The sequence below is a fragment of the Hypanus sabinus genome, chromosome 23, assembly GCF_030144855.1.
Source record: "Hypanus sabinus isolate sHypSab1 chromosome 23, sHypSab1.hap1, whole genome shotgun sequence".
In the NCBI taxonomy this organism is placed as follows: domain Eukaryota; kingdom Metazoa; phylum Chordata; class Chondrichthyes; order Myliobatiformes; family Dasyatidae; genus Hypanus; species Hypanus sabinus.
The window spans coordinates 18,560,071-18,579,776 of record NC_082728.1 but is presented as its reverse complement, the minus strand read 5'-3'; the positions used below and the strand labels follow the sequence as shown (position 1 = coordinate 18,579,776).

General features: G+C 42.3%; 1 protein-coding gene across 1 annotated transcript; it reads right to left on the bottom strand.

Annotated features, from left to right (window-relative positions):
* Window positions 1–12,726: 12,726 nt before the first annotated feature.
* On the bottom strand, window positions 12,727–17,252 carry sox9a (SRY-box transcription factor 9a). The gene is made up of 3 exons (XM_059948452.1): window positions 16,667–17,252; window positions 15,508–15,761; window positions 12,727–15,167 (listed from the first exon to the last, which is right to left on the bottom strand). Exons 1-3 carry the CDS (start codon window positions 17,101–17,103, stop codon window positions 14,434–14,436), a joined length of 1,425 nt encoding a protein of 474 aa, XP_059804435.1. The 5' UTR covers window positions 17,104–17,252; the 3' UTR covers window positions 12,727–14,433.
* Window positions 17,253–19,706: the final 2,454 nt, after the last annotated feature.

Sequence of the window (19,706 nt, the reverse complement as noted above, 5' to 3'; positions counted from 1 at the left end):
TAAACTCCAGTGAATACAGGCAGAGAACCATCAAATGCTCCTCATACATTAACCATCTCCAGAATCATTCTCGTTAACCTCCTCCGGACCCTCTCCAATACCAACACATCTTTTCTTAGATAAAGGCTCAAAACTGCTCACAATACTCCAAGTGCAGTCTGACTAATGCCTTATAAAGCCTAAGCATTACACCCTTGCTCTTATATTCTAGTCCTCTAGAAATAAATGCTAACATTGCATTTGCCTTCCTTATCACCACTCATTCCACAAGATACTCCTTGTTCTCCCAAGTCCCCTTGCACCAATGATTTTTGAATTTTCTGCCGATCTAGGAAATGGTCTATGCCTTTTTTCCTTTTACCGAAGTGTATAAACATGCACTTCCCTACATTATATTCCATCTACCTAAGTCCTTCTACAGACTCCCTTCTTCCTCAACACTACCTGCCCTTCCACCTATCTTTGTATCATCTGCCAATGTGGCAGTGAAGCCATTAATTCTGCCATCCCTATGAAAAGCAACAGTCCCAATACCGACCCCTGCAGAATACCACTGGTCACTGGTAGCTAACTAGAAAAGGCCCCCTTTATTCCCACTCTTTGCCTCCTGCCAGTCAGCCAATCTTCTATCTATGATAATATCATTCCTGTAATGCCATGCAGTCTTATCTTGTTAAGCAGCTTCATGTACACCACCTTGTCAGAGGTCAAATCCAAGTCAACAACATCCACTGACTCTCCTTTGTCTATCCTGCCCGTTATTTCCTCAAAGAATTCCAACAGATTTGTCAGGCAAGATTTCTCCTTAAGGGCTTTGGCCTATCTTATTATGTGCCTCCAAGTACCCCAAAACCTCATCCTTAAGAGTGGAGTGACATTTGCAATTTTTCAGTCCTCTGGAACCATTCTAGAATCTAGTAATTCTTGAAGAATCATTACTATTGCCTCCATAATCTCTTCAGCCACCTCTTTTGAGACCATCAGGTGTAGTCCAAATGGTCCAAGTGACTTTATCAACTCTACCTTCAAACTTTTCAGCTTGCTCCTTTGTGTTAGCAATTACACACACTTCTGCCCTCTGACACATGAATTTCTGGCATATTTCCAGTGTCTTCCACAGTGAAGACTGCTGCAAAATATTCATTAAATTCATCTGCAATTTCTTTGTCCCCCATTACTACCTCTCTAATGTCATTTTCCAGTGGTCTGATATCTGCTCTCAACTCTCTTTTACCCTTTATATACCTGAAAAAAATTGGTATCCTCTTTTATATTATTAGCTAGCTTACTTTCTTATTTCAAGTTTTCTCTTATTATGGCTTTTTAGTTGCCTTCTGGTGGTTTTTTAAAAGCTTCCCAATCCTCTACCTTCCCACTAATTTTTTGCTATATTTTGTGGCTTCTTTTTTTCTTTGCCTTTTATGTGTCATTATGACCCCTATCAGCCACTGTTGCCTCATACTCCCATTAGAATACTTCTTCATTTTTGGGATGTATCAATCTTGTTCTCTCTGATTTGCCTCCGGAAACTCTAGCCATTACTGTTCTCCCATCATCCCTGCTAGTGTCCCCTTCCAATCAGCTTTGGCCAGCACCTCTCTCATGCCTCCGTAATTTCATTTACTCCATTGTAATGCTGATAAATCTGACTTTATCTTCTCCTTCTCAAATTGCAGGTTGAATTCTATCATATTATATCTGCCTCATAGAAGTATCTTTACCTTAAGCTCCCTAATCAAATCTGGTTTATTACACTACACCCAATTCAAAATTGTCTTATTCCCAGTGGGCCTAACCACAAGCTGCTCTAAAAAGCCATCTCGTAGGCATTCTACAAGTTTCCTCTCTTGGGATTCAGTACCAAACTGATTGTCTAATCTACCTGCATAATGAAATCTCCATGACTATTTCTGGCTGTTGCTCATACGCCGTGTAGCCCCTATCAGTGTCTTTCTACCCATTCTGTTTCTTTACTATACTCAGAAGGATTCTACAGCTTCTCATCCAATGTCACCTCTTTCTAAAGATTTGATTTGATTTTTTACCAACAGAGCCACCCCACCCCATCTGACTACCTGTGTGTCCCTTCTATACAATGTGTATCCTTGGATGTTAAGCTCCCAATTATGATCTTTCAGCTATGACTCAGTGATGCCTGCAACACTGTACCTACCTTCTCTAATTGCACTACAGGATCAACTACCTTATTCCATAAATTGCATGCATTGAATTCTAACACCTCAGTCCTATGTTTTTACTTTTGCTTTTTTATTTTTTCCTTTCTATTTTTGCCCCCGTGTTACACGTGTTACAAAGTGAGAGTGACGAGCACTACCAACTACACTACCACACTAGACGCGTTACAGCAACCATTTTGTCCGTGTTACTCATCCCACTGACTGCAGTTAAGCCCAGTCATCTGCTCACAGTCTTATTACACACTGCATCTACTTGTACCAACTGCCCCATCCTCAACCCTATCATCCCATTTCCATCCCCCTTACAAATTACTTTAAGCCCTTCCCAACAGCTCTAACAAACCTGCCAGAAGGATATTGGTCCCCCTTGGGTTCAGGAATAACCTGTCCTTTTTGTACGTCTTTGGAATGTGGAATTGCTGGTGCTATGGTTGATTGGTATCCATCTGTCTCAAAGGACAATGGGTGATGATGATTATCATCACAAGCCTGGGCAGAAGGTATGGAGATCCTAAGATGTCCAGTTGTCAAGATCCCCCTCTCAGCATCGCCAGTGTAGTCCAAAGGAAAGCTTATGATGCAATATGTTTGGCATCAGCTTGGCTGCAGGAACTGCTGAAAGAATGTTCAATGACGTCCAGCCACCTCAGGAGTTCCACTCCGGATCTTCTGTCTGGGTTTAATCCTGTAGCCTTCGTCTATCCCAAAGCTGCCCACAAGGCGGTGGGGCTATTTACCCATAGCTGGGAATCTGGTTCATGAGCGCCAGGGTGTGTCCACACACTGGTGGGCCTGCATGCTACGTGTACAGGGACCAGACCTCCTCCCCAGCCTCTGTAGTTCAGCCCGAGTCTGAAAGGAGTTCAGTTTCTGTGTATCGCCAGCGAGGAGGCACTACATGAGGTTTGCTGTTGGAGAGACTGTGTACTGGCAGGGAGAGACCTAAACATTCAGCTCTCCTTTTTGTGAGATTGCTAGCCAGTGGTGGAAACTGAAAGTGAGAGTGACAAGCACTACCCACTACACTACCACACTAGACGCGTTATAGCAACCATTTTGACACTAAGGTATTATTGTGCTGATCTCTACACTATCGTGCCACAATGAAATATAAAGCCACAATGGGAATCAAGCATTTAAAGTTGGCAATTAGAACCAAGATGTATGGGTTCAGCATAAAGGGAGTGATAATGTTGAGAAAATTCTACAGTCAGAGGATTGGGAAGCTTTGGAATTATTCCAGAGAATTGTGGTTTTTAATTGATTGAGATACAGTGTAGGATAGGCCCTTCCAGCCCTTCAATCCCCGATCTAACCCTTGCCTGATCAGGGGACAATTTACAATAGCCGATTAAGCTACCAACCAGTACATCTTTGGACTGTGGGAAGAAACCCGAGCATCCTGAGGAAACCCACATATTCAACAGGAAGGATATACAAATGACATTGGAACTGAACTCTGAACTCCTATGCCCCAACCTATAATAATGTTGTGTTAACTGACGAGTCACCATGGCACCCCAAAAGCTGGTTGGAAGTTCATTAATTGTACCCAAGTCTGAGATAAATTTTCTGATATTAAGGAACTCAAGGCATATAATGATCAGGCAAAAACTGGGCCTAAGGCAAAGTCAGATCAGCCATGATCATACTGAAACACTAATAGGCTACAACCTGACCTGTGACTGATTTTGGTTCATGAACATGGCTGTATCATAACAAAGCAGGTTCAATACCTATATTTGCATTTGCTCAAAGCATCTAGAAGGTTTCACATTAACACTGGGATCCTTTAGTGTACTGAACTGAAAAACAAACAAGAGAAAATCTGCAGATGCTGGAAATCCAAGCAACACACACAAAATGCTGGAGGAACTCAGCAGGCCAGGCAGCATCTACGGAAAAGAGTATGGTCGATTTTTCGGGCTGAGACCCTTCAGCTGGACTGAAGAAAAAAAAGATGAGAAGTAGTTCTCCGCAATTTCACCCATCTCCAGTGGATCCCACCTCCAAGCACATCATTCCCTCTCCCCACTTTCTGCTTTCCACAGTGATCACTCCTTCTGTGACTCCCTTGTCCATTCGTCCCTCACCATTCAACTCCCTCCTGGCACTTATCCTTGCAAGCTGAACAAGTGCTACACCTGCCCCTACACCTCCTCCCTCACTACCATTCAGGGCCCCAAACATACCTTCCAGGTGAGGTGACACTTCTTCTGTGAGTCTGTTGGGGTCATATACTGTGTCTGGTCTTCCCGGTGTGGCCTCCTGTATATCGGTGAGACACAACATAGGTTGGGCAGACCGCTTTGGCGAGCATCTATGTACTGTTCACCAGAAAATGCGGTATCTCCCAGTGGCCACCCATTTTAATTCAACTTCCCATTCCCATTCCGATATGCCTATCCATGGCCTCCTCTACTGTCATGATGAGGCCACACCCAGGTTGAAGGAATAACACCTTATATTCTATCTGGGTAGCTTCCAACCTGATGGCATGAAGATTTCTTGAACTTCTGGTAAAGCTCCCCTCCACTTCAACATTCCTCATCCCCTTTTCCCTCCCTCACCTTATTTCCTTGCCTGGCCATCGTCTCCCTCTGGTGCTCCTCCCCTCTTTTCTTTCTTCCACGGCCCCTGTCCTCTCCTATTAGTTTCCCTCAACTCCAGCCCTATATCTCTTCCACCAATCAACTTCCCAGCTCTTTACTTCACCCCTCCCCCTCTTGGTTTCACCTATCACCTTGTGTTTCTCCCTCCCCTTCCTCCCCCTTTTAACTCTACTCCTCACCTCTCTCTCCAGTCCTGCTGAAGGGTCTCGGCCTGAAACGTTGACTGTACTCTTTTCCATAGATGCTGCCTGGTCTGCTGAGTTCCTCCAGCATTTTGTTTGTGTTGCGTCTATTGAACTGAGGTAGTTAATTAGCTTGGATGTTGAGACAGGAGGAATAAGTGTTTGTGAGCTTCAGACCTCTCAACTTCCAATCGCAGATTCCAGCCCCTGAACAAGAAGCTTGAACTTGGCCCTGACATCTCCACAGTGTTTGCAGTCCTGATTTCAACCCAGATTCTTTTCTTCCTGTAGCTGCTGCTCAAACCACTGAGTTCTTCTAGTATATTGTTTATTACACCTACACAGTACACCCACACGAGATGACTACATGGTATCTGCAATTATAGTTTGCATTCATTCAGTCTTGAATGGGGGGGGGGAGCATTGCATTGTGCTGGATATATTGGCATTCAGATTTAGGGATACTAGTTCTCTGACCTCAATTTGCAGTAAAAGCCTTTCAGACCTTGCTTATATCCTTTAGCTTTTAGGACAGGGTAGAAGGCAACTCGTATTGAATCAGAAGTTAAGGAGGCGAGGTTACTGCAGAGGTAATGAAATAAGGGTGGTTAATGGGGTTGTGGCCAAGTTGGCAGGAACTGGCTGGTAGAAAAGTAGTTGTGCTGGAAGCAATCAATACAAGCAAAGGTTAGAGAAGAAGTGCAGCGATTAGGTTACAGAACTGGATGCCACGTTCATTAATCTATTTATTTAGCAATACAGCTTGGAGGAGGTTCTTCTGGCCCTTCGAGCCCTGCCACCCCAGCAACCCCACAACCCTGATTATCCCTAACCTAATCACGGGACAATTTACTGTACAATGACCAAGTAACCTCCCTGGTATGCATTTGGACCGTGGGAGGAAACCAGAGCACCCGGGTAAAACCCACACATCTCACGGAGAGGACGTACGGAGACTCCTTATAGAATGACACTGGAGCTGAACTCCAAACTCCGGAACGCCCTGAGCTGTAATAACGCCGTGCTGACCGCTGGCGTGGCTCCCACTGGCGTGAGAAGCATGTGTCTGAATCCCATCATGGCTGCTGGGGAATTTAAAATCAATTAATTAAATAAAAAGGAAATATAAAATAAAAACAGACTAGGGAATAATAACCAAGGAACTACTAATTTACTGTTAAGCACCATCTGTTTCTCTAACATCCTTTACGAAAATAAATCTACCATCCTCGCTTGGGCTAGCTCAGGTGTTCAAAGTACATATCTGTCACCATGAATTACCTTGGTATTCATTTTCTTGCAGGCATTTACTGGAAATTAAAGAAATATAATAGAATTAATGAAAAATTGTAAATAACAAAGACTGGCAAACAGCCAATGTGCAAAAGCAGACAAGTCCAGCAAATTATAAAAAAAAATAAGTGAGCGATACTAACATGAGCTGTAGAGTATTTGTAAGTGAGTTGTGGAGTCAGTTCAGTGTTGAGGTGAATGAAGTACAGGCTCTTTACAGGTAATGTTGAATTGAACTCCAAACTCCATCGCCATAAGCTGTAATAGCTTTGCGCTAACCAGTACACTAACATGGGATGTAATGCACACCTCAGGCCCTGCAATGGGCAACAATGGGCCAGAGGACCTATATCAAAGTTCAAAGTATATGTAACCAATACTTGGGCTTCATCTACTTTCACCAATTTGCAATGGAAAATATTCTGACATTTCAAACATAAAACGTAAATGTTATTCTTCTATTTCCCTACCATGTTGCAAATGCACATTTTCAGTTTTGCTTCTCATCATCGCCGATTCTAAATCCCGAAATCCACTTAATTAAAACTGTGGGAGTAACTCTAAGGGTCAAAGCGGCTCTTTATCATCTTCTTGAGCATAATTAGGGCCAGATAATAAATGCGGGCTTTGCAAATGATGGTCACATTGTGTAAAATTTAATGGTATTCTGTTTTCTGGTTACGAGTGTAGTGTTTTTGTTGCAATGAACGAGGCAAACCCAAATGCAGGACACAGGTACGGAGATTGAGTTAGGATGCTTATGCGAGTGTGAGCGTTGAACAGCAAACAGGAGGGATCTTGACCCGGAGCCTTGACATGGAGGCGGAGTTTCACAGATAAAACTTGAAACTGGAGTAGAACTTAGAAAACTTATCTTGACATGGAGAGACGGGGCTTCACGGTAAATCTCAGTACTTGGAGCAAAACTTAAAACACACAATCCTAAGTGGCTGGGAAACGTTAATTACCACACAGGAAAAACCAATGATCTGGCAACTAGTGGTTGTAAAGCCAGGGTTCTTAGCTGCAGGTCTTGATGGAAACCAGGTGTGCCGTCATCAAAGAGAATTAAGAGCAAATGGGAAATTAATGGTTGGAACCGTGGCACAATCAAAGGAAATTAGGGGAAAGTAGGGAATTGAAGATCGGGACCGTGACAGTTTTTGAATGTTGTGTTTGTATTTTCTCTCTTTTTTAGAACACTATCTCCATATCCTTTTTCTGACAATTCTTTGTTCTGAGGATGCCTAATATCTCAGCTGTGCCAATAAAAAAAGCAGCCATTGTTTCCATTATACCCAGCACAGATTCAAAGACCAAAACTCTTGCAGTTTACAAAAAATGTTCAACGTACTGGGTTAAAAGATTTTTAAAAATCTGACCTGATGTGTATGCTCCATTGCACCCTATCTCCTCCTATTCCTTGTCAATCTTCGTAGGTATTAGATGTGCCATTTCTTTGCAGGTATTCCTACTTACCTCGCAGAACTTGCTGCTATTTTGTGACAGAAGAAATTGATCTGAGCAACTGCAAGGAGTTTGTGCTTCAACAATAATCAATTTGAATTTTAACCAGGGATTGTGACAGGAAATGTGCCATTTTGGGCCAATTTACCGTGTGTGGCATTTTGAAAATTCTATAAATAACATGGTGTTCCGTGAATGGAAATATGCGTCTTACCAAATAGTAGGAATGTACAGTATGTTTTGCTTCTCAAAGCAAAAACATTGCTATGATAGGATTAATTTTCAATCTGAATCCATCCTTTGGGGCTCCAATGCAATTTTTTTTGTTGTTTTGGGGATTCTGCAACAAATCTGATGTGGTGCCATTAGAAGTTGTTGCAAAATAGAATGACAGAATGTGGAAGGTGGAACTACATAGCCCAGGTTATGTGATGCAGGACCAGCTTCTGTTCTTCCTGTGCCCATCCAGACGTTGCAATAAATTTTAGTTTCTTTAAAAAAAGGTCTCTCCTCACGCTCTGAAACAAAATACCCATCAGTGTTAAGCCTGCATCTTAATTTAACCCAACACAACTACTATGTCCTACTTTTAATTTTATCATGTTTGCTGATTTTGCCACAGGCTTTCACAGTAGCCTTGACTCATACAAACGATTTGTTCTCTGGTGATCAGATGTATCTTGTTACAAGCTCTACAATTAATTAATTTGTACCTGTCTGTAACATTTATGTTATTCACAGGGTGTAAATGTCAGCATAGGTTCAGAGACTGTAATATTTCAGTATCACATCTTGATGGTCTTGCTTTTGTCAACTTTTTTTTTGTAATCTAAGATCAAAAATTGGTACAAACCATTTGCAGTCTACCATATATTTATCATTTGGTTGCTAAGTAGGAAAGTTGTGGCAATAGTATAAATGAGAGACAATACATATAAGTGATGTTGATAGATATGTGGAATAGTTATGTGATTTAAAATAAATGTAATCAAAGTTCATCTCCTAACACAATGAGCTTCCATTTGAGAAACCTTGGCAACAAAGTCTCTGCTTTTATTTTGATAATTGCTTAAGTTTCTTTTACAATATTAGCCCATGATGTGGTTTTGAAATAGTCCTGTGGAATCTCCTACCCACCCCTCCCCCTGCTTTGTGGGAATGATACGTAAACAAACAAATATATACATAATAGATTGCTTCAATCTTGCAATTTCCTTTGTTTCTGTTCAGTGTACCCTTGCCAGAGACACACCTTGTTCTGACCTTGTGATGGCTTAAGGTCTGTGCAGGGGAGCAGGCATAACTCAGGCTCAGTGCATCAGTAGACAGCAGACCACGGTCAAGACCACCATTAGCCATCAGTTAGACATTAAAATAGACACAAGCTATTTTAATACACACTCAGTGGCCACTTTACAGGGGTGGAAGTCAATTTGGTCTTCTGTTGCTGTAGTCCATCTACTTCATGGTTCAGGAATGCTCTTCTGCACACCACCATTGTGATATTTGAGCAGTTGTCACTGTTCTCAGCTTGAACTAGTCTGGCCATTCCCCTCTGACCTCAAGGTGTTTTCACCCACAGAGCTGCTGCTCACTGGATGTTTTTTTTTGCACCATTCTCGGTAGATTCTAGAGACTGTTGTGCATGAACATCCCAGAAGATCAGCAGCTTCTGAGATGCCTCCCCATCTGGCACCAACAATCATTCCACAAAGTCCCTTAGATCACATTTCTGCTCCATTCTGATGATTAGTTTGAACAGCAACTGAACATCTTGACCATGTCTGCATGCTTTCATGCATTGAGTTGCTGTGGCATAATTGGTTGATTAGTTAATTGCATTAGTGAACAGGTGCAGAAATGTACTTAAAGACGTGGCCATTGAACATATATTTTAATAAAATTTGAAGTACACCACCTCAGGAAATAGGCCTGGTGATTTTTACCTGACCTTTATGGATACCTGCAATCAGGATAAACACAGATCAATAATCAACGTGTTTCCATTGGCTAACCATTATTCTGTATTTCAGTATCTACAGAGAGAGATATTACATGAGCTCTTTGAATGTTCTAAAAGTTAAGTGACATTTCCTGAAATAAGGGTAACACTGACAAAAATTTAGACAAATGTAGCTCTTTGCTATGAATCTCTGGTGTACAGTGCATGTTAAGTGTTTTGTCTACCAGTCCCATAGCCCTTAATGTAGTGAAAGTGTAGTGCAGGCGCACACACACACACACACACCCCATCCTTATAGAATCTATACTGGATAAATAGAAACAGAACTTCTCTCCTTCGACACTTCCTGGACCTCCCCTAAGCTTTGTGCAGCTTGTATTGACACAATGTTGGAATGGCAGCCTGTGCACCTCAAGAGAGTTGAGATATAATGACTGACCTCTACATTTCTCAGCCTGTCACTATTTGACAGATTCAAACAGGCCCACAATTCAGAATTTGTTTTAAAAATTACCTAGATTGATCACTTCTCTCAGGAGTTGATTTGGGCCAAAACTATATTGATAACCAGTGACTCGAGTGTGAAACCCCAGAGAATCAGCAGTTTCTGAGATACTCAAACCACCCTGTCTGGCACCAGCAATCATTTCACAGTCAAAGTCACTTAGATCACGCTTCTCCCTCATTCTGATATCTGGTCTGAAACCAACCGAACCTCTTGACCATGTTGTCATGTTTTTATGCATTGAGTTACTGCCACACAGTTGCCTGATTAGATGTTTGCATTACGAGCAGGTGTACAGTTGTACCTAATTAGGTGGAAACTGAGTGTATGTAGTATCACTGGCGAACCACCCAAATCAATTTCGGTCAAATAACACATGTCAAGAGAGTCATCTCTGCCTGAATGAACAAAAACGAAATTGTTCTGGTTATCGTTGCCTACTTAGCTTTGCTATCTAAAATGCATCAAATCGAATAGATCTGTTAGTCTCTGCCTGTAGCTGAAAAACAGCTTTTTCAGAATCTGTGTACATTAAATAAACATGAACAAATTCTCCTCTTCACTCAAGATTACTTAATTGAAATGATTTGATGGCTAATGCTTCAGAAGTAAGTTCGCAATTTCCTGATGTTTACGTTTATCACAACAAGACTCTTCTACATCAGTTCTGTATACACTGTGAGTATCAGGTGCCAGCTCCCTGGCTAGATGTAAAACACAGTGAAGAACTGGGGCAGCATGTCAGTGCAGTGGCTAGCACAATGCTTTACAGCACCAGCGATCAACAAGTGGGGTTCAATTCCACTGTCAGTACGAAGCTCGTGCCTTCTCCCCACAAGCGTATGGGTTTGCTTCGGTTACCTTCTGCATTCCAAAGACATTCGGTTTAGGGTTAAGTTTTGTAAGTGGGCCTGGTCTGTTGGCATGGGAAGCACAGCGACAATTGAGAGCTACCCCCAGCTCATCCTTGGAACTGTGTTGGTCACTGACAAAAAGGTCAACATTTCACTCCAGATTTTGTTCACAGTGCATGGTGGCAAATAAAGCTAACTTTTATCACTTATCTTTTTAACTGCATAACAGCTAAGTTACTGAACCTGGACTCTGCCTTTATTGACTAAAATGGCAAAATATTGTCCAGTATGGTATAGGCAAAAGAGAAAGGAAAAGATTGGAATCCACAGAATCCAATTCACCAATTTGGTTTCTAATAATGTTGTATAATAAATTACTACAAGATGAACAACGAGTACTTTGCTGCACTGAATTGCCCAGATGTGGAAGCAGAAAGCAGTGTTGTTTGCTAAAAGTATGCAGGAAGAGATATAGAAAAGATCTCATTTTGTTTTAAGTTTCTCTCTTGCCCCCTTAGCCTACGATGCCTCCGGTTATTGGGAGAATAAGGCCATGCACAGCATAATGCATGCTGCTGGCAGTGCCTCTTGCTGTTCCGCCAAGAATGAGCTCCCTTCTGTAAAGTAGTCTGACATTTTCCTCTTTGCTCCTCCTCTGTCGAGAAGGAGTGATCCAACACCCACAGCTTGCTCCATCTAGCAGTCTGACGGAGAACTGGCAAAACTTGTAAAGTAGGGGAATCTAAGCTTGCATTCAAGATGGGGGCGGTTGTCAAAGACTTGGCATCTAGATGGCTGATGCTGCAAATAACTGGCCACATAGTATATTTTTGTTAAACAATACAGGAATATTTAGTATTCCATATACAACAGGGATATTTAGTATTCCATATACAACAGGGATATTTAGTATTCCATATACAACACTCTGCAAGTTAAAGCTGTTTCAAAAGCACTTTGTTTCAGCCCTAGCATTAATTAGTTCAATTGTGTGAGTGAAAATAATCTAACTGGATGTTCAAATTTATTGGTCTTAACTAATTTTGTTTCCAAAAGTAAGACTGTAAAATAAAACTTAAAACTTGTTGTATTCATGCCTTTTTTTTGGTTTTATGGACAATTGTGTGACTAAGGGTGAGCCACCAGATTTTGCATAACAACAGACCACCCAAAGGGTGAATGGGGCCAAGCACTGTCACATGGGGCTGCCCAGCATATTAATGAGCACATTTACTGGGAAAAAACTGCCTAGAGAAACAGCTAGTGAATAGATTATGCAGTTTGCATGATTTTGTTTTATGATTCATATAGTTTAATGGGCTACCCATTGTGTTTGAGCAAATGGTCAAATTAGACAGGCATCGTCCAAATCAAAGGTTTCTACTGGAAGCAAAACTTTTTTATCCATGTTTTTGCAGATGTTACGAGAACAATGCTGGACAGAGGTATTTTGTCAATATATATCTTTATAACCCTCAAAAGAAGAAGGATAACATATACACATGGGGAAGAATATAGTTTAAAATTTGAATACTCTTGCTGGGGAACTAATTTAACAGGGTATATAAAACATTGATCATAAAGCTATTTAATATGTTCAGTAATGTGGCTTATTTGTGTAACAAGGAGATCATAAACATATTATATTTTAATACATTTCTTTTTTATTGCAAACAATAATGTACAAAAGGTAAGTTTCTTTAAAGACAGGTCTTTTCAAACTCACCTAAAGGCAAAATATCTGATTTGATAGTTTTAAGTTACAGAAATACTTTAATGTCCAACTTTTATACAGAAATAAGAGTTTCAGCCATATTACAGAGTAACTGAATTCTGTACTACTGAATCCCTATGACACTTTTCCATTAAAACTGTTAACAAATATATATATTTCTGAATGCCTGTTGTCTTTTCTTTTAAAAAGCGATCTGTTCAACCATGCCACAGCATAATGAAAATAGATTGAAAACTTTTAAGAGATTTTTGTAAATATCAGGTAAAAAAAGTTATAAAAGTTTTTTTTATTTTTTCTAGTTAGCAAAAAGTAGTAGCTGAAGCAATTAGCAAATGCTGTAAACTACATTTGCAATTTCTTTTATTCTTTGAAAATTATCTTCCAGTCTTTACACATTTCTGATCAGCTTAATAAAGTCGAGTTCTTCCATTTTAGCATCCACACAACTGTACAGTAAAGAACTAAGTACAAGATGTAAAAAAAAGCACTTTAATAAGAAACTTTACAAGATAAATAATGTTTACAGTTTTTAAACCATGTTTCGGGAGTTCACTTACAGCTCTTCCCTGCTGAGCACTAAAACAGCAATGGACTCTCCAAGACACGGGGATAAATCCTTTGCATAAGATAGTAACTAGTATTCATCATGCTGTCCAATTCAATTTTTGCAGCACCAGTGAGGATTTGACAGTATTTAAGACTTTAAAAACTGCGGAATTTGTCGCACTGCATATGTGCACAACACATAGTGCACTCAGAGGGTTAAAGACATTTCCTGTATTTGTAATACACAAGTTCTCATGCAGGAAGCTGGATGTCAGCTGCAGACTCGCTACCTAATGCTTGGATGATGTGGTTCTCAGCTCAGGAATGCTCAGAAACTCAATCCACCTCAATATCTATTCCTTCCCATAACACGGCATATGACACTGTGTGTGGGGAGGCCTGCTGAAACTATCAGTACCTCTACTGTAAAAATAAATTGCCATTCCCGCTTTAAATTGGTACAAACATTCACCTATCCCTTCCTCTTGTTATATTCTGGCATTGACCTGTGATCACTTTTTGACTGGAATTGCAGGAACATGTTTTTTTTTTCAAAACTGACATTGCAAATAGAGTGAAAAAGATACTATTTCATAAAAAAATAGGCCTTATGGCAATAGCAAACCGTTAAGTATTCTACCAAAAGTGGTTTGGCATTTGATCTTTCAAAATAAGAGGTTTCATTTGCTAAAACATATATAAATCCCCACTCTGCAAATGGCAATGACTCATACACAGTACATACTAAATTCAAAAAAATTAAAGAAAATTCTCCTCACAGAGGAGTTCAATACTACAAAATAATAAGTCCAAACACAGGAAATGACCAAACCAGCTGACTTGATTGTTCAGACTTGTTCATTCAATGACTTGCCTTTAACTTTCAGTCATGCAATGTTGAATGTTTTATTTGTTTTAGCAGTCAGTTCAGTCACCAGTACTGAATTGACACGGCAAAGCACTTTGTGGTAGGACACTCTGGTCACTTCTCACAGCAGTTCACGTTAGTGCAGGGAGCACCTCTCTGTGGGTCCCCATCAACAACCTTGTGTGCGCTCAAGTCTAGACCAGTGGGTCATTAAGGCCTGGTCAGCTGTGTGTAGACTGGCTGCTCCCAGTGCTGTGGACTGTGGGTTTGGGGGATGGACGGGACCCCTGTGGTGTCTGCAATGGGCGTGTACATGGGGCGCTGGGAGGGGTTCATGTAGGTGAAGGTGGAGAAGAGGCCCGTGGTCTGTCCCGCGGCGTGGCTGTAGTAGGAGTTGGTATTCTGGTGGTCTGGGTAGTCGTACTGGGTGCGAGGAATGGACGGGTAGGAAGAGCTGTAGTGCTGCATGTTGAAGGAGCCGTAACTGATCTGCTGCGGCGAGTGCTGCTGCTCGTTGTAGTGGCTGGGGCTCAGCTGCTCCGTCTTGATGTGCGTCCGTTGCTGCTGTCCCTGCTCGCTGGCCATGCTCGTCATGGCGTGCTGCTTCGACAACCAGGGGTGAGCTGTCTGGCTGGCCGAGGTACTGCTGATGCCATAGCTGCCGGTGTAGCTGGTCTGGGCACTGGGCCCATGGCTGGGGTGTGTGCCTGGAACTCCCGGGTGCCCATTGGGTGGGAGGTACTGGTCAAACTCGTTGACGTCGAAGGTCTCCATGTTGGACATGACTTCGCTGCTGAGCTCTCCGATGTCCACGTTGCTGAAGTCAATGTGAGGCTGCCTGCCTCCTTCCTGTAGGGGGCGACCCTCACGCTTCAGGTCTGGTTTGCCGGGCTGGATCTCAGTTTTGGGCGTGGTGGGCGGTGTCGGCGGCCCCTGGGATTGTCCTAAAAAAATCAAGAGAGCACAAGCCCTTTTATTACTCCAGCTCGCCACCCACAGTCATAGACTCCAAGGATGCACTGAAAACACAGCTCAATATATTTTTTAAAAGTACTTTTAACTTCCGACAAAACGCATCAAAAAAAAAACACTGGAGGAACTCAGGAAGTCAGGCAAGGTCTCGGCCAGTCGCTCCATAGATGCTGCCTGACCTGCTGAGTCCCTCCAGAATTTTGTGGGTGTCGCTCAAGATTTCCAGCATCTGCAGAATCTCCTCGCTTTAACTTCTGACTGTTAATGTTTCAGTTGCCTTCATTCCCTCCACTGCTCCGACTACTGACTCACCTGAGTGTTCCCCGGGGGAATGCACGTCGCTCATGCTGGAGGCGGAGTGCGGCGAATCCGCCTGCAGGGCTTTGAACAGAGCATTGGGGGTGATGTGGGTCTGCTCCGTTCCCTCTTCGCTCTCCCCCTGGCCGTTCTTCACCGATTTCCTCCGCCTCGGCTGGTATTTGTAGTCGGGGTGATCCTTCTTGTGCTGAACTCGTAGCCGCTCGGCCTCCTCCACGAAAGGGCGCTTTTCACCTTCATTAAGCAATCTGCGGGAAGCCCAAGAGAGCCACAGAGTTAACAGTGCGCCATCTCCTCAACCGAGTTCAAAAATTTCTGTTCCAGCGTGGGTCTTAACGGCACAAGTGAGTTGCACCTCAGCGACCAGGAAAGTTTTAACTTTGCACAATTGGCTGCGGAGCTCAGGCGGATCCGCGAGTCTCTGCCGGGACAGGTTCAGACTAAATGTTTTGGAGCTGAGGGCGGGGGAAGGCTAGGGAGAAGGCTTAATGAACTGTGAAGGAATCCGATCGGATCGATTTTTGACAAGTCTCCTTTCAATTACGCGCGCCAAGACAGGTTCGATTGGGACAAACACTAGCGAAGGACATTTCACCCCCCCCCCACCCACAATCTCACATCCCACACACTCTATGAAACTAACCAAACTAGTTTTGACTCCCAGCCCTCCCCGCAGCAGATAGACACAAACTTCAATCGCGGAGAAAAGCGCAACAACTTTCATTTTTGCCCGGTGCGCCGCACAATCAATTCATGCAAGCCACCGTCCACGGGAAAACTATACTGACGAGGGGTAATGACTATTTTTGCCTATCTGCAGACAATCCTTAATCATTCCACGCATTAAAATTCAGCAGTACTTCATACAATAAATACAGGGAATTAGATTAGACGGAGTAAAGCGCGCATAGTAACGGTGGTCAGGAGAATCGCCGTCTACCTGCATTCATGCATCATGTAACTACTTTTCAAATCGGAAATCACGTTTTTCCCATATTAAATAATGAATTTACATTATTTGAAAACGGTCGTGTGCGTATCATTATTTAAGCAAATCCGGGATTATTATAATTAATACCATGCACTTTAACTATTCCACTGCCAACCTTCAACTCGAATTATTTTATTAAAAGCGCGAGCTTGAGCCGCTCACCTCCAGAGTTTGCCGAGAGTTTTGCTCAGTTCTGCATTGTGCAGATGAGGGTACTGGTCCGCCAACTTCCTGCGCGCGGCCTGAGCCCAAACCATGAAGGCATTCATGGGTCGTTTGACATGAGGTTTGTTCTTGGATGAGCCATTGACACGGACTGGCATGGGCACTAGCGTCCAGTCGTATCCCTTCAGCACCTGGGTCACGGCTTCCCGGATACACGCCGGGAACTTGTCGTCTTCCTCTTTCTTGGAGTCCAGACTCTGACTGCACAGATCGTCCTGGTCGCCGTGGCTGGGTTTGGTATCCTCGGCGTCCGACCCTGTGCCAGATCCGCATGGGGAACCGGTCGACTCCTCAGACATAGTCGGGCTGGGCGCGTCTGAGAGAGCTTTCTCGTGTTCCTCTGTCATTTTCAGGAAGGGATTGAGGAGATTCATGCAAAAAAAAGGAGAGAGGCGCCTGCACTAAGCAACTGGGAGGAAATAAAATAGCAAGGAGCAAGCTTGCTTCAAACTTTTTCTCCTTCCCTCTGTGGGGAGAAAGAAACTCCGCAATCCGCTTGGAGCTGTAACCAACTCTGTCTGTAGCTGAAACTCGGGCAGTCTTCTGAGTATATTGGACTTGCTAAATAAAGGGGGACAAACTCGCCTTCACCAATCGGAGGAAACTGCTTAGAGACTTCCGACCCTGCAATTGGTGTAAAGTTTAAGTGACAGGAGGGGGAGGAGTCCGAGGAAAATGTCTGGGGCTCAGCTGGAAATCGAAGATCGATCCAAATCCACGCTGCAGTCTTTTTTTTGACGTGATGTAATTAGATCAGGCGACAGATACCGGTAGCTTCAGTGGCAGAGCTGTACTTTTGGCTCCATTGTTGTGCCTATATTATATATTAAGATAGTCTGTTCCATTTGAGAACGCGCATTACTTTTGTAAACAGGAAATAGTTGAGCGTATTGTCCTCTGATCCTTAGGCGAAGTTACTAAAGTTTATTTGAGAGATTTACCCTATAGTCTTGAGATAGGAGTCTTGCCTCGCTTAATACCTGATTTTATTTTTTTTAAAGAGTTGGATCGGAGTGTCAATCTGTAAGACTGCATTCTCCTGCAAAAGCGCCATACTCCGCGATCTAATCAAATTCCTCCAGTCCCATAAATCAGGTGATGCCCTTGCTTGCTGTGGCAATGGCCAGCCCTAGCGATTAGTTGACTTTGCGCTTGAGGTGCGTTTCATCTGGGCACGATAATGAAATTCTTCGGTCTGAGATGAAGATTCGACCCTCGGCTCGCTCCCTACGCGCCGTGACCCTGGCGCTCCATGTCGTAGCGTGATACGCGATATGGGTGTCAGAAACACTGGGTCAGTACATTTTCAAATCGCCATATTCCCGGTTAATAAAACTCAAATGGCCATCGCTCTGTGCAGAGAATCGGAGGCACTATCCTGATATCTGGAGTTTATATAAGTTCGGGCATGGGAAATGCACAATCGAACTGATCAAAATTTAAGTCACAAAAGGAATTGGATAGTTATCAGTAAATGCATGATGCCTCCGTGCTGTATGAAGCAATTATTGAACATATGGCATAACAACATGCCTTATCAGCGTGTGCTCTTGGTTCCGATATAGATGCGGGTTTCACTAACATGTATGCATGCCAGTGCGGTAAAAAAAACAGAAAGATAGTTTGAGTCGTTCTGCAGATTTGCTAAAAGTCCCATTCGATTCTAATCCCAACTCCGTGTGTGTATCTCTCCCGAGCTAAAGTGTCCATTTTACGAGTTTCGTTGCAAAAAAAGCCAGAGGCTGTGCAGTAGAAGCAGCTCGAAGCAAGTGCAAGATCGGTAACAAAAGAGAAGTTTCTTAGAAGTGTAGCGATGTGGCCGATAGATTTTCGGGATCAGGTTTTGTTCAGTGCTTTGACAGATGAGTCTGTCTTGGGGAGACGGTGGGTGCCTGTTTGACTTGTGAAGAATCCAAATGGTTTTGAATTTTGGGGAATCCTTCCATCGGGTTTAATGGAAAATAATCTAAGCGTTTTTGGCTGGAGAAAGCTTCATTGGGAATGTGCCGCCTTCTCCACCCTTTTTCTGGATTCACTCGGAACGCGCATCTTAATACAATGCTCCATCAATTAAAATTAATAGTAATTAAATTTCTGAACAGCCCAAGAAAGAAGTTGATAAAAAAAACTTCTTGCAATCATTACATTTCAAAACATTTGTTTAAAAACACTTTCGATATGTTTTAGGGCATATGTACTAAATAGAGTTATTGCAGACTCAAAAAATGTCCTGATTAAAACGACTGCTTCTACTTGGGATTTTAATTGCATCTTTCACAGAGCTAAATAAATTAGCCACTTTAATGAGAGTTGTTATTATTCAGGACACGTTAATAATGACTTTAATGGGTTTTTGGATGCTGTGACTGAACGCCTTCCCGGCAACAACTTTTTTTTTACTTTTCGTGATAAGAATAGTTTAACAAGTTAAATTATTCAAGAAAAGCATCCGGCGCAGTTTGGCTCTCGGAAGTTCTTGTCAATAGCTTTTCTTCTTTAAAGAACAAAAAAAATCATCGAAACTTTTGAACGTTCTTGCATCGCTTTTATTTTCCAGAAGGAATGGATTTCAGTCCGATTTTAGACTGTGTGAAATAGCAATTGGATAATTCAAATCCTTCAACGATGACAAAAAAAATCTTATAAAATCTCTCAAAATCGCCTTTCTGGGATTAAGCCTAGTTGCAACGTTAATACGTTCAGTTGTGATAATATACGATTTACAAAGGTAAAGCTTCACAAGAAATGCCATTGTACAAGGTTTATTTCGAAGAATCTGCGAAAAAAATAAAATTACTCTAACCCGTTTTCTATTTATCAGCCAGAGTTTTGTCGGAACTAATTTGTTGGATTGCCGAGCGGGACTAGAAATGCCTGCCTCTTCAATATAGAAACAACGTAAAATCACCTTAATTATCTAATTGATGACTGTTGTATATCTCTGTTAAAGATAACGGCTTGTCAACAAAATTCACGA